Source organism: Xiphophorus maculatus, chromosome 1, assembly GCF_002775205.1.
Source record: "Xiphophorus maculatus strain JP 163 A chromosome 1, X_maculatus-5.0-male, whole genome shotgun sequence".
Lineage (NCBI taxonomy): Eukaryota > Metazoa > Chordata > Actinopteri > Cyprinodontiformes > Poeciliidae > Xiphophorus > Xiphophorus maculatus.
In genome coordinates, this window is record NC_036443.1 from 6,024,300 (window position 1) to 6,040,305 (window position 16,006).

The 16,006-nt window shown below is 40.1% G+C and overlaps 1 protein-coding gene across 3 annotated transcripts in view; it reads left to right on the top strand.

Moving 5' to 3' along the window:
- plch2 (phospholipase C eta 2) overlaps window positions 1-16,006 on the top strand; it is a 167,397-nt gene that overhangs the window by 3,651 nt on the left and 147,740 nt on the right. For all 3 annotated transcript variants that reach the window (XM_023331330.1, XM_023331324.1, XM_023331333.1), the window contains one exon: window positions 8,326-9,034. In XM_023331330.1, the coding sequence (XP_023187098.1) occupies window positions 8,881-9,034 (154 nt within the window). In that variant the 5' untranslated portion in view covers window positions 8,326-8,880. The remainder of the gene's footprint in view (window positions 1-8,325; window positions 9,035-16,006) is intronic.

Here is a 16,006-nt window from a genome sequence, read left to right on the forward strand (position 1 = left end):
ACAAAAAATGTCTCTGTAAGTGATCTGCCTTAGCTAGCAGATTAGACGCAACAAACACAAAAACAGCCTCCCGGTTTCCCAACGTTTCATTCTTGATGGCTGTTTCCTAAGGTAGTTCCTGTTTGTGTTTACCAGATAATCTTGAGTATTGCAGGTCCACGTAACCTCAGCTCAGGTGTCATAATCACGAGGGTGATATGAAGTTGTCTGAAAATATAACTAAGCTCTGACAAAGTGATGACTCTGCAGTAACAGCAGTATTTGCACTGTTCTCTCTGATCTGATGGCCCCTAAAAACTCACCGTCTGCTTCACGTGTGCTTGGACACCAGATTATTTGCACTTCATGAAGTGTTTGTCAAGCAATTCCACAAGTCCCATTGTCAACTTTCATAAGTGGAACACAATCTCTAACTTTGAAGAAGTCATGTCTGGAAGGTTTTATCCTCCCATTCTGCCTCTTTGTCTGGTGCCTCTGCAGACGCATGAATCATGGAGTCTCACTCAAGCGCATCTTTTACATCCTGAGTAATTATGTTGTGTTAGACCACCGACTTCTTCTCCTGCAGCACCCGGAGGCAGGAAAGTCATAGATCATAACATGCAGACAGTGCCTGTATTCATTGCAAATCTTATGTAGCCCCTGGCTTAATGTAAGTAGCCTATTTCAGTGAACTGGAGGCAAGAGCAGACCTGTTCCACATCCTCCATGCAGACTGTGTGAGGTTACCTCATCGGTGTTGTATCATCTGACTTTTATTAGGCCATAAGACAAAACAAACAAGCATTGTGTGCTGATAGGACTTTCATATGCTGCTGCAGAGACGGGGTTATGTCTGCATGATTCCTCCAAAGTGTGATGTTTCAGGAGGCTGCTTATGGTCAGGCAGTCAGTAGGTACTTTAAAGCAAAAATCTAAATGAGTTCTTAGGTTTCAGAAAACTAAGCTGAGAGATAATAAAACTCAGAACTTTTTAAAATAATAAAGCTCTGAGGTGTACTATGTAAATCTCAGAGCTTTCCTAGCTATTCTTTCTAAGTTCATGCTGCATTAGAGTATCCAAAGAAAACACTTATGTTTGTGTGATTGCAATAATCAATAATGCAATAATCCACCTCTTTAAAATCAACGAATTATGAATTTGTGGTACAGTCCAAGATCCAGAGAAGATCTAGAAGCAGAGATCTTCTCCAGCTCTTAGACATTAGTCCTTCAATCCTGGAAATATTCTTCCGTTGATAGAAGGCTGACTTTTTAACCTGATGTTTCAGGTTTGAGTCCGTCAGTGCACCCAGATTTCAGGCCTGATCACTAGTTTCTAGTTGTAAGAACTGACTCAAGGAAAGTCTTTATTCTCTAGATAACACTCAAACCAGCCAAATACTGTACAAGAGCATCCAGCCCAGCACTCCAGTTGGAACATGGTGGTCGACCGTGTCGAATGCTGCATTGAGGTCCAAAAGAAACAGCACTGTGGTTCTTCCACAGTCTGCATTTATGCAGAGGTTGCTCGTCAAGTGTTCAACAAGTGTTAAGAGAACCGAGGCAAACCAAGCAGAGCATTAGATGGCCTTATTGCATTTTCACACAAAGCTGATGTGATGTTGTTCTGAATTTTTATGGGTTTATGCTCATCTTATTAGATTGTTCTTCTAGAAATGTTGCCTTTGTGAGGGTAAATCAGCTGCTGGTTTGAATGTCCCACCAACAATCACAGACTGCCAGTTTTGAGGTCAGAAGACTTTCCTTTGCTTAGAACAGATGGAAATCTTACTGATTGAGTCTGGCTTCAGTATATTTAGTCCCAGTGTTTTTGTTGCCATTAGCATGGTAATATTAGTAGTGAAATATTATAATGCAAATTCAAAAATGAGAGAGTAGAAACCAAAGGAGACGAGTTATGCACCAAACAAAATGACCAATTTAAGCTATAAGTCAGAAATTCTTCCTCCTCCATTGCTTTTAGCAGTTTAAATAATTCCTCTGTTGCAGAATCTTCACCTCCAGTTTGCTTTAATCACAACATATTGCTCTAAGTAGGCTGCTTCAGCTTTTGTTTAGTCCAAAACACAGAAATGTTTTCAGAAGGCTTTCCATGTATCTGTCATCAGCACTAAATTTGTCAGTCCATTGGGAAACTGCAGTGCCACCACCCGGCGGTTACCACAACAGTCAGTCTTACTGAGCTTAAACAAAGTGCAAGCAGGGCAGCAATTAACATGTCTGAGGCGTGAAAAGCAACAAAAACAGCAGCGAGGATGAAAGTTCCTGCAGGTTCAAACATGACAACTGCTTTGACATGCAGAAGACGGCGCAGGATTTTCTTCTTCTTCTCTACATATTAGAGGGAATTATGATTCAACTTTATTCCAAACCACACATACCTTCACTTTTTCGATAAGTTTTAGGCTCATTTCACGACCTTTTCGGTGTTGCAGATTATTGTGTTTTTGTTATATATCAAATCATTTTCTACTTTTTTATTTCATCCATCTGCTCACCAGTTGGCTTGACATTTTCAGCTGCACTTCAATAACTGCAGACTGTTCTGACCCCAGGCGAATAAAACCACATCTGACTTCTGACACAACTTCCTTCGGCTGTCAAACAGTAACAGCAAAATGAGTTTTGGGGATTTTTGATTGTTCCCTGTCCTCGGTTATCCAGACTGGACGTACAGCTTTAACAGTCATACATTTATGTTTCATTCTGCTGTAAAGGGAAATTATTCTTTGTTAAAAAGAATGAACAAGTGATAAAATATCACATTAAGAGGCTCTGACGTCGACACTAAAGATGGGTCAAAACACACATTAAAGAAAACTTTTGATAGATTATAATTATGTGCTCTGATGTGTCTTGTTTGTTAGATTAAAAGAATATAAAAAATAACCTATAAAATGGTACTTTGTTTTTTATTTAGTCCATATTTCTGTATTCAAATGTTCTTTGTATTGGTCTGATTACAGTAATCTTAAGGTTTATCAGCTGTTTGCAGAAAATTATCATAATTAACTGAAACGACAGTTTAAAAACATCAGTCTTCGTATTGTTGGTCTATATAATGTGTTTCACTTGGTGAATTAAGTTACATAAATAATTTAACTTTTTAATTATATTCCAGTTTATTGACTATGACTATACAGACTCCCTCTTTTCAACCACTCCTCTCTGGATTCTCCGGTCTTATCGTGTTCTCAGTCAGCAGTGCTTCACGGTTTTGCTTTTGTTTAACTTTGTGACGTAGTAATTTTATTTAACAATTTTCACATGTTTCTGCCTGCCTCCTGCCTGCAATTGAGTCCTTACCTCAGGGACTGATAATGTTCTCGGCTTTTGTCAGTTTTACTGTAATTGTTCAATTTTTTTTCTTCTGTTTTTCTGCAGACTTACTAGGATTTCAATAGTTTCCTCCCTATTGCACCAACACATTTACGTACACGTCTGAAGACTCAATCAAATTAAAAGTATTCTGTGTGTTTTCTGAACCAAACGGAGACGGTCACCAGAGCTCTGGTGTGACCTGATGTGAAAAGACGCTTCTCTGTCCCTTTGTGGAGTTTTTTTTTTTCTTTTTCCAGCCGGGAGTTGGTTTGTAGCAGCTTTCAGCTCAGTCAGTGGGGATTTAACAACACTGAAACCAAAAACCTTACCTGGTATAAAGGGCAGAGAGGGAAAAAGCCACCTGTTACTGCGGATCTATGTGGGTTTGAGTTGCAGAATAAAACCAACTGAAGGCTTCATTTAACCAGGACGGCGCCACCTTCTGTTTGCTGCTGAGATAGAAACATTCAGTCTGCTGTAAATTAGTGAGCTCCAGCATGCAGAAGGTTTTAGAGCGAGTAGATCCAGTCAAAGCTGAGACGGTTTGGACATGCACAGAAGAGTTAGAGTTGATATAATGGACAGAGGATGATGAACACTGAGTTGCTGGGCAGGAGCAAAAAAGCAAAAGGACAAAAGAGATTTATGAATAACGACAGGAAGGTGTACAGGTTGTCGGTGTGGCAGAGGCGAGAGCTGAAATGTGGTGAGATGGACGTTAACGGGATTTAACTGGAGGAACCAGCGAGGCGCGAGACCAGAAGTGTTAAAGACTGTGACCGACCAAATCTTGACTTGTCTACAGAAATTTCCTCATGTTTTTCCTTGGCAGACATTTATCTGAAAGATACATACTTCATGGAGGATGCTTATTGTCCGAAGGCTCCACAGTACCAACATGGAAAATACCCAAAGTTTTTAACCCCTGCTGCGTGTGTTTAAGATGATTTAATTGCGTTTTTCAAACAATCAACTCAGCTGAAGAATTTGGGAGGGAAGCCGTTGGTGCATTTAATACCCAGTCTATACTGCTGACCGAGAAAATGTAAAGCCCTGTAAACAAATGAATGAAACAACTTCCAGGGTGCTAATCATCCAAACACTGTTAGCAGCTTTTTCACTGCATCCCCGTGTGTGTCTCCTGTGCGAGTGTGTGTCTGCACATGCCTCTTGCTCATTCCTCTGCAGCTTAGGAAAACAGTGAGTGCGCACGCAGGTAGTCACAACAATCAGAGCTACAAGCTGAAACACTCTAAAACTGGCTGACTCTCCCTCCGACGGCACCCCCAACACATTATTCTAAAGCTCTTGTACTTTCAGAATCTATCAGTATCCTGTGTGATTAATAGGACTGTAATCAGCAGGGTGTATGGAACTGGTATTTCTGTATTTCCTCCTCAAATCAAATGAATGTGAAGCGGTCTTTCCCCTTGAAGGTTTAGTTAGAGCTGAGGCTGTGAAACAGAGGAGCCCGACATGCTTGAGCTTGCCTGAAAGTTGTTACACGGTGCAACAAAAGGGTGTTGACCCAAGAGCTTCAGAAACTTTTGTTCCAGATGACAGCCATTACTCTTCGTAACAGCCTTGCTAAACATGCGCCAGTGGTGTAAGAATCATTGCAGCAGCCTGGAAATCTCTCTGGAAATGACGCATCCCGCTGGTAGTTAAATAACGCAACCTTCTTCCCCTAATGATGATCTAGAGCTTACACAAAAAGACATGGAAAAACCTAAGATGCAAAGTTAACCAATATGCTTCTGGTGCCATCCATCAATCCATTAATCTTTGATTGATGGAAGACCAGTTGCAGTTATTAATCATGTACAGTTCATGCAAGCTAAGCTTCTTGGTTAATGATTCTTTTACACTGAACGTCCCGAGAGCTCTCGGGTGCCAGCAATTCCCAAGTAGCCCTGTTCAATCTCCACAAAAACCCTTCTGGAGACTTAAAAAACCTCTACCCAGTTGCTGATTTCAAAGGAGTGACACCTTTGACAAAAATATGTAAGCATGTTTAATCTGTTTTCTTCTTTTTCTTTTTTTTTTTTGAAACCTATACTCGTATTTCTTATTCAAAATATGTGGTGAAAATGTAAAAAAAGGGACATCAGTGCATTTAATGTCTGACAAATGTAAATATGGAAATAATCCTCCAGGAAAGACACATTTGAACACATTTGTGCAGCACAAACAGATCATGGGGATGTCTATAGTTTGGGGTCCAGTGGGAAGAGAAGGTCTCTGACTGGCCGGAGGTTTGATTTCAGCTTCTCTTCACCACATCGAAGTGTCTTTAGCCAAAACACCGAGTGCCAAATAGCTTAGCGTTGCTGTTTTGGTGTGTGAGCGCGGATAATCTGACTTGTGCTCTTGTCCTGTGAACTCTCAATCAGGTAAGAAATGTGATAACTGAGATCAAAATTAATAGTAAGCGCCATCAGAAGCTGTTGTACTGCTTTACAGTTTAGAAGAGAAAAACTGTGCTTTGCTCTTTTGTGGCCTTGGATGAACTGAGAAATGTGAGTGAAAAATGGCTACTCCTTCTTTTCCAGTAACTCAATGATTGTGAATAATTAGAAGGCGGTGCTAAGCTTCCTGGTCTGAACCCTGAGATGTCAGGGTTTTGGAGAACTAATAAATCCGGCCTGATTCCTAGAAGAAACATCTAATCTACATCCAAAGTAGGATAGATGCTGTCTGTTTGGACCAGAGCAGGTTTGCATCCAAAATGTCTGCCAGTTATCAATGTAGCCCACATTACGCTGCATAATGCATCGTCTTAATTCAAGCGAACTTGGGTTCATCAAACAGACGTCAATCAATAAATAATCATTCTCTCTAACATTTTACTCCTATTTAGGACACATTACATCACAGTGTGTGTTTGTTTACTCAAATAGCTGTGTGTTACAGAGACTGACATCTGCACCAAAAAATGTCTAACCAGAGGAAACAAGCTGAAGTGTTGCACATGAATGACACACACACACACACAACCAGTCCTGTTGTCCAGGTGGTGTGTGTGTGTGTGTGTGTTGGATTCCAGCAGGAAATGTGCCCATACCTGAATGCTGACGGACAACCTCCGTAAGACAAATCCCAACACGTTCTCCAGCCAACCTTCCACTTCTAGCTGACACCCACACCACACATCCTTTAAGCACTATCGTCCACCCGTTTCTTGAGTGTGTAGCAGGGTGGCAGGTCTCATGGTTTGGTTTTTTTCTGGAAACCTTCCTTCTGGGAGGCAGCTGTGTTCTCGTGCGTTCAGCTTTGTGTCGGCAGATTCTCTGGAAGGATGATTGCAGGAAGGCAGGTAAACAGAGGAAGCTTATGTTGGAGAGGTGAGGATATGTGTTCAATCCAGGTCTTTACACCTGTCTGAGAAAAATTTATGGTCTAAATGCATTTAGACCTTTTCCGGTTTTGTGTACGGATTTTCTTCAATCTGGTCAGATTTTTAATATCCATTAAGACAAAAAGTGTGAAAGACGTGTTGGTTTGCGAGATAACCTTCAATTTTCTCTGCATGTAACAGAAGCAGACCATGACAAAGGACATATTTTGGATTTGATTAGGTTAAAAAGTCTGAGAAAAACACTGATGTGGTTGATGACACTGTGTCCTGATTAAGACAAACATCTCCCACGTAGCACCAATAAAAGTTGATAAGAGATCATTTGAAAACATTGCATTAACGATAACAACCCAGATTTTCTAACCGAGGTCTTACATCATTACCCACTCTGCCTTCAGCCTCCGTTGAAGACCTTTTAAATAGTTTTAGCTCCATGACTATAATGGATGGCAGTTCTAAGATTATGAGATTCAATCTAGTGTAACGTAAGGGCAGATGTCATGATGTGCTTTCCGTCTTTAAGCATTTTGCACAGAGCCAACAACACGACACAGCAGCCACGAATTTCGGCAGCACCGGAACCCCGTATATCACAGTCCGTGGATGCTCCGGAAGCATCTGTGTCACTGCCTCCAGGCTTTCAATTAAAAAGAAATCAGCATGGAAATATGCCACAAATATTGTTATTGCAGAGCTATGGCATGTGATGGCCTTTGCATAGCTCTCTGTGGCCATGAATGTTAGCCGTTTGGACCTTACACACAGGCATACACCTGTATCCATACAGATCTATCTCAGATGAAGTACAGCTTTCCATTCAGAGTTCATTTCCACTGCGGCTTCACGAGGGTTGAAGAAACCCTGTTTCTTCACACTGTCTGTTCAAAATAGAGACAGAAACCCCCCCCAAGAAAACCAAATGATGTTATCCCCTGCCAGGACTTTAGGAGAGTTTTGTATCCTTGTTGTCCGTGAGAAATAAACTGAGATGATAGCAGATCACTCCTCGCATGTTTCTTGAAAGCATGTCGTTGTTTTACTTGTTAGAAAGATGGATCCAGACATGTGGCCACAGCTACTCGCGTGGCGTCGTGAGGGTTGTGTTTCTATAAAGTTGAGAAGTCCAGCTACCTTCTACTTAAACACTTTGGGTCGTTCTGTATAGTCGAGAAGCTACATCAGCATACCAGTATTTTTAAATCTCATTGAGCTCAAAAACACCACAAACAATTTAAAGGCCTTAAATCAGGTAAAGATTAGACGTCCTTGAAAGAGAGCAGTGGATTTGCAATTAGTTGTCGGACAGTTTTCAGTGTGGAATAGCAGAAAAGTATTTCTGAGACACATTTATGAATCACAGACTTGATACTTTAGTTTTGGAGAAGTCAATATTTGGGGGAAAAATTGGAACCTCTGTCAGCGTAGTCCGGCAATCTGGTCTGCATTTGGAGGGATATAGAGCTCTTTGAGAAACAGACATCACAACACACTAGAGAAATGTCTCCAGTTCCTTGACATTTATTTTTGCAAAATGAGTTGGAGTTAGGGAAACAAATGTGTGATACTCAATTTAAAATGTTGTTTATACTAAGAAAAATCAATCTGAAGTATATCTCATTTAAAACCTTTTTTTTCTTCTGTAGGAGAAGGGAACTGCTTGAGCTGCCCGTTTTGGACCAAGGTTACTGACGGTGGTCTTGAATGACGGCAGATGACAGATGTTCAACAGTCATCCGAAAGGACTCTCAACTAATTGACTTTGTCGCAAATCAGCATTTCAATGGAGAAGTTCAAAAAATGCATCAACACTTTCTGGATGATGTTTGGGATGTTTTGCTCCGAGAAGCTTTCCATGTAATTTTTTTATTCCATATTTTCTAGTTCAAAATACCTGCCTTGGAACTTATTTGCTAAATCTAAACTTCTTCAGTCTCCTCGTCCTGCCTAAAACTTCAGAAACCCCCGTGTGCGTTTTGATTCCACCTTGATTCCAGATTTAAGAGAACATTTTTGAAAGCGCCACCCGGTGTTTGCTGGGTTCCGACTTGAGTGACTTTTGACATTTTGACTGGATCTCACCTTCCACGTGTGCTGACCGGTTATCTGGGACGTGAAGTCTGCAGCCACACTTCCAATCTGATAACAGGGTTTGACCCCCGGTGTCACAGAGCCGCCGGTCACACTGCACATCAGCCATTATGGAATCTGTGGCGGCTAGAATGGCCATGGTGACCGACTCACCCAACCCGTCGCTGAAATCTAGGACCACCGTGACAACAGATGAAGACTCTTTTGTGAGCACCAGCAGCCTTCCCTGCAGCCACTTCCTGTCTGCAAACTTCACTGCTGTTGGTGAGTGTTTGCCCGTCTGACCTGCCAGTGCTCTGAGTGAGATGATAAGTGCTTCTCTAATTAAGTAAGACAACGTGCTAAAGCTCTTTCTGTGTGTGTGTGTGTGTGTGGAGGGGTGAAGTTGAGTGTTGTGGCGAGTTCAAGCTGTTGCAACACAACACCTAGTGAGCCTTTTGTTGCGTTTAAAAGCTTGATTTGAAGTTACGGTGAATAATTTTCACATCATGGAGCAGATGTTGAAGATACTAGATGTACCGTAGCTTTCTGGATGACAGCCATCTTGATGAAATCAAGCTAAAGTTACTGGATTTTGAAGTGTTGAAGAAAGCTGAAGCTGCTAACGTGAATACTTCTGTCTCCTGGAGCCTGCCACAGGTCTAGGGATAAAGTTAACTCGTTTAACTTCCTGGATATCTTTTCTCTCGTGCCAATAGCTTCTGAAGTGATGGTTCCCGCCATAAGAAGCTTTTCTTGTTTTTTTTTTCCATGAGAGGAAGTAAAGACAAGTGTGTCTGTCATGTCGGAGGAGAATCAACCCAAAACAGTCTCAGCTGCATAAAACAGAAAATCTGGACACAGTCGGGCAGCATGAACTCTTTCCTGACCCAAAGACAGCTGACAGCCAATGAAAAAGGGACGGTGGGACAGAACATCATCTAACAATTTCATATTATAAACATAAGCGCAAAACAGCGGTTAGCATAATACAGGCAAATTTTTATTATGTTTTTAGAATGCTTTATTTTGGATTTTTTTTAAATAACAACATCACAATTATTGACTGACAGGATAAAATCTGTTCAGGGTCCAGCAAAATTCAAATAATGAGGCACATCTAAATTAAAATACATTTAGAATGATATAACACAACCACAAAAAGACAAAAAGGACAGGATGAGGTAGGGCCGTAAACAATGTGCATTAAATAAAAACTTATATGAATCAGAGATTGGAAAAAATGTTTTAATACCAAACGTTTATTTGCACAATCCATCCACAATCCAACACAACACTGTGTTTATGTTGCGTATAACATAGTGCAAGATGATTATTTTCTTTAAGTTTTTCTTAAAGAAGCTGGATTAATCTGCATTTTTCCACGGCTGCAGTTGAACCATCGACCTCCTGTTAATGAACACGTTATCACAGGAATGAAGGCAACCGGACCTCCTAAAACCATCAGCTACGCCGCTTCTATTCTCCTCTGAATGCATCTGATTGTTCTCTGTGCATTTCTGTGGGCTCTACATTTCTCTCTGTGTGCTGAGGTCAAGAGGTCAAGGAACTGTCAGGGCTGCTGATGCTCTCTGCTGGAAAGATTCTAAAATCTATTCATGCAGAGAAGGTCATAATCAGAGCTGAAAAGCTCCGAGGGACGTCTGGTGGATGTGGATGCTAGCGGTTTACAAATATGAACTTTGCAGAACTTTATTTCAGTATTGGCTGTAGCAACGACAGTGCTAACAAAGCAACATGGTCTATGTGAGTGTATTTACTTTTTTTTCTTCAACACAAACACATGTTTGTACATGCATCATCGTTTAGGTCTTTCCAAAAGCCTTTGCGATGGCTTTCCTACCCTAATCACTTATGTTTAGATAAAGTTCAAAATGATTGCAATAAAGAAACTAATGTAAGTGTAGAAACGGATGAGGTCGGGTAAGAAAGCAGACCGACTCTAGCCTGACTGGTGATCCAAATGCTGCTCTTTTAGACAGGCAATAGTTTTTGTGACCGTTTCACTCATAAGAAGAAATGCATATTTTTCAGCAATTTGACATACTGTGCTGGTATGAGGGAACGGTTTAATTGTGTCTGAAACAAAACTGTGACCACAAGAGCTTCTTATTTCAATGTACCTGCGCATAATATCACGAGAAACTGATTTAGTGTGGCCTCTTCAGTGCCCTGTTCTCTCCTGTCCAGAACCATCCATGTAAGAATAATCAGTCTGATGTTTTGAATAATTTATTGGGAGTGTGAATGTGTGAGTGTGTGTGCGTGAATGGGTGAATCTGGGGTCCTTCAGACCAGGTAAACCATCCATACAAGCACAGATCATTTACTATTTACCAAGTGATATCAAAGCACTTTATGCTCATGGACACTGAAGTCCTGCTGTTTAGAGGTCTGTAGATGATCTTGGCATTATTCTTAAGTTTCTATTGTCATTCTGTTAAAAAAAAATCCCAGTCTAAACATCTTCCCCGTCCAACACACCTAATTCAGAAGCTTCCTAATTAACCATCTATTGAATTCAGTCAATTCATTTGAGCTGAAGGAATTCTTAAGAAGACAGAATTGGCTTTGCCATTTCTCAGTGCATTTTCTGGTTTTAGATGAACATAAACTCCAGCTAATTTAAATATGCATTAAGGTCACTGGAGATAAAAAAAAGGGGAAAAAAAAGTCAATTTTGGCCAAATAATCGGAAATTGTGAGATTAATCTCTGAAATTTTCTTAAAAAAAAAATTACAAATGTTTAACTTTTTTGAATTTCCAAGTTTTTTTCTGGAACATTTCTGAAATTAATCTAAAAATTTCAGAGTTTTTAAGCCAATAATAAAGCCAAAAATAATTAGCTCTTTTTTTTCTATCTTCATTGTCCCTAATGCGTCATTTTATTCAGCAGCTTTTGAAAACCATCTTTAGACGATTTCGCAGATATAATATTGTGAAAGAATTGATTATGTAAATACAACCCATCGGCTGACTAAACAGCAAGCCCCACGCTAATGGTGCCGATTGCAGCAGATGAATTTAACACATTTAAAAAAACACATTCTGCGTCAGCGTGAACAAGCATCGTCACGTTAAACTACAAATAAGGACTGATTAGTAGTGTGACCTTTAGTTTCATCAAGGATTTCATAGCGCCATTGGTTCAGAAGAGCCGCACGCATCAGCAAGACTCAACGAATATAAAGTAAAACCCTGACCTGCTGCTTAATCAGGCAAAGATATGTGAAGACATTGGAGAGCTGAATGCTGCCTAAATAATGAAATCACTGCAAAGGTCAAGGAGGCAGAAGTAGCATTTGTGGGCCTGGAGAGACTGATTTTCTTGCTGTTGGAGTCGCAGTGCTTTGTTTGTCTGCATGACTGAAAAGGACACAAATGTCAGTCAGCAGCAGTCAGAGAGTCTGATGTGGAGTCCTGCTGCAGGGACACCACAGGGAGAGCAGAGCATGCCCTGAATACACTAAGACTCCCACTCTGGCTAGGTTTCAAATGGTGTTTGTAGGTAGAGGCACACTGGAGAATATTAACAAGGAGGAATCTAATAACTCGAATTGAAGGAACAAGGAAAACCAGCAAAAACCGAAAGAGCTTTTGTCTGCTTTCATTTTAAGCTGCTAAATTGCGAAATGTATGCATTTCGAAAATGTTCGCAAACCCTTCAGGTGATTTTAGATAGTTACCATAAAACTATAAAAATGTTATATTTGCCTTGTGCTCAAGGCAAAGCTTTGTGATGTCAAAATAAATAAATACATAAATAAAATATCCGGCTATATTCTCAGAGTAAAGTCAGAACTTTATTATTCTGTGACTGGTTTATTGACTCTCTCTGTAAAAAAGGAATCAAGGAAATAAAAGTGAAAATGGAAAAATATAGAAACACACATTTTGTTTCGTATGGTGCAACAGTAACAGGGATTCAAATTATTATTCATGTCTAAACCAAATTAAATGTAACTTTATTGTCATACTTGTAGGCATTTAGCAAGGAGTAAGCGTTCGTCAAAATGGAACTGCATTTCTTTGGGATGATTATTGTTCTAAATGATTACAAATTGATTTTTAAAAGGTGATAAACTGACTAGTAATGCAGTAGCTTGTGGAAAAGGGTGAGCAGAATAGTTCTATCTCACAATCTATCTAATTTCAACATCCTTTTTTTAAAAAATATGAATTGAAGCCAGGTGTGCACATAACTTAATTCTGGTTGGAGGTGAAGGCTGCAAGGTGCATGAAGAGCGGTTGAAAACGTTTGCAGTGTTTACCTCCGTCCCAAAACGTCCAACTGCTGCCTCCGCTGCAGGCTGATGCTGCTTCAGATGTAATTAAAATCCATCTGCCGCGTCTCAGCGCCGCTGGTCGCCTGTCAGTCTGAGGCTGTGTGCCGAGGAGCTGATGTTGACAGATCACAAACGAAACCAAGCCACGGAAAGTTGAGCAGCGCCGAAAGTAATTTCTTTCAGACCTAGACGTATCTAACGCAGCATAATAGAGCTAAATGAAGGCATTTTGCATGTTAATTGCTTGTTGTGTTCTATGGGAATGTGGGATCAGAGGGACTGTGTGAGTCAGTCCCTCTTACCACCGTCTTACCTTCTGCTTTGTGCTTGAATGTCCCAGATTTAGCCTTCTTTGTGGCCTTTGGTTCATTTCTATGGCAGGAACAAACAACCAGCACAAGGCGCTTCACAAGAGGGACAGGCTTAAATGTTTTAATCCAAGCCAGGGCTGTCCAAAGTGCGGCCCAGGTCCCATTTTTTGCTCTTCCGACTACGTTTTGAGGCCCTGATAGTCATGTGCTGAGAATAAATAATTCTGTGTTTTCCTTTTATTTCTATTAGCTAGTAGCAAACCTAACACTAAAGGAAATGACCTGTTAGGAAATGCAAATGAGAATAGGGTTAAAGGATACGACACACTAGGGAACGCCGTAGCTTAGATAGAGGCTAACAAAGGGAATGGAAAACTTTTGTTTGATGCCGTTTTGTCCTGCTAACTCCTAAAGGTAGCATGTCAGAATGGACCAGCTGTATTTCGGTAATTTCATGAATTCAACTCACCGACTCTTCTTCAACCTCCTACATCAAGAACTCAGCATGGAGAACGGATGAACTCTCCACACGATACAAATTTGGCCTGAGGCAGATGGAGACTTTTTATTCATAATCAGGGCAAAATTATTACAGACATAAACTCATTACAATGGAAAATGTTGAGTACGACACAAAGTATTTGTCTTTTTATAACCAAGCTTTCATAGTAAGTAGAACCTTTACTGAAAAGCTGACTTTGAGGCACTCAAATCAGCTTTATTTACTTTCTTAAACTTGGTAAGATAAAGAGAGTTTTGAAAGAAAGTCCAAAAGTCCTAATTCATGTTCTGATAACTGAAAATAAATTAGATCAACTGAGCCCAAAAGAATTTGAGAGTACCTCCAATGCAATAAAAACTTTCCAATTTAGTTCACCTGCAATTTAATCCATTCACATTGAAATCTAGTTCATTTCAATTCATTCAACCAAGTCAACATAGTTCCTATTTAGATCCAGGTGCAACTAAATGCAATGCATTTCAATGCAAATTACTAAAATTAAATGAAATATGGTAAGATTTAGAATCTAATAAATAATCCTTCAGTTTAAAACAAATTCCTCTCACGTCACTTCCTTTCATCTTCAGGTCTAAATCTAGTTACATCCACTACAATTTCCCTACATTAGAAAATTTAGGCAATTCTTCCAGTTCATCCCAGTCCATTTTTAAAACAGAATTGAGTTCAGTAGCCTCTGTTGTATCCACCTGCATCAAGCCCTGGATAACTTTGTAAGGTTTTGGTTTTTTCTGTGTTAATTTAGGTTTTTGTGTCTTTTTCAGTTAATTGAGTCTCCGTGTTGTCCTGTCTGCCCCTTGATTGTCCCCGGCTGTCCGTTGTTTCTCCCAATTGTCTCCCTGTGTATTTAAACCCACCTGTGTTCCTTGTTCTTGGTTGGGTCCTTGTCTAGTTGTCTCGTCAAGCTGTCTGGTCTTACGTCTGTTCTGCCGTCAGCTGTTTGTTGAAAAACCAGTTGCTACCCGTATTTGAGCTCTTAGCCTTCCGCTCATTCTGTGCTGCCTGGACTTTGGATTTTTGTATATTTGGAGCTCTATAAGTGCCGCCATGCAACTTTGTCCTGATGACCAGACTCTTCATTGTTCCTTTTACTAATTCAAAATATTATTGTTTTTTTATTATTATTTCTGCAACAAATCTGTAGGATTTCAGATGATTAACTTGAAAATGAGTTTTAAATGTGTTACAAAACAAAAACAGCCAGATGGAGGCAGTGCAACTCCCTCAGTTAAGCGGCTATTTTTTAAGCCAGACACTTTGCTATCCTAAAACCCTCTCAGTGTAATTTGACAAAAGAAGTAAAAACACAGAGCTGTGATTAAATAATTCAGATTTCTCATGATGAAAGGCTGATTTGATGAGATTCATCGCTCTGCTTTCTCTCTGGATGAAGAGCTCCAGGGTTAATGAGCTGCTTCCCTCAATGCCTGACCACAGCAATAAACCGTTTCTGGAAGCCGTTCTATTTATAGTGGTGGTTGAAATGCAACCTGAAATTTTCTTGAGTTTTGTTGCGTTAGAAAGATTGGGATTAGGTTGTTGTGATGCAGTCTCTGTGGATGCATTTCATTAAAACAGTTGGAGTTTCATAAGCCTGTTTTAAAGGACAGAGAGAGAACCCGTACCTGTCAGGACCTGGGCTGCTGTGGGGGTTTTGATTGATTTTGATTCTAGTTTCACATCGACTCTCCACTTCTGCATTTGGGTCCTACTTTACCTGAACACATCATGACAGTGCTACTGATATTCAGATAGCACTACTTTGGGTAATTTTAACTGCAGCCTTTCCATTTTCTCATTTGCTTTGTACGTTAAATTACTACATATTTTCTAAATGTGAAAACGTGTTATCATAAAAGTCTCACAACCTTTTACTGCACAGTTTAATTTTCCTCTAAACTGTGACGCTGAGGCTAGAAGTAGGGCGTTGTGAATGTCTTGGCATTGCCATTGAAAGTTGCAGAAGTCTGTTTATTAGTCATTCATATACTAAGTCGGGTTTGCGTTATAAGGGAAACACCTAAAACAGGACAGTGGACCCTGAGGACCAGTGGTAAGCGTTCTGAGAGGTCAACAAATTGATTTTGTGCCTAGTAATGCATTTCTGATTTGATTCTG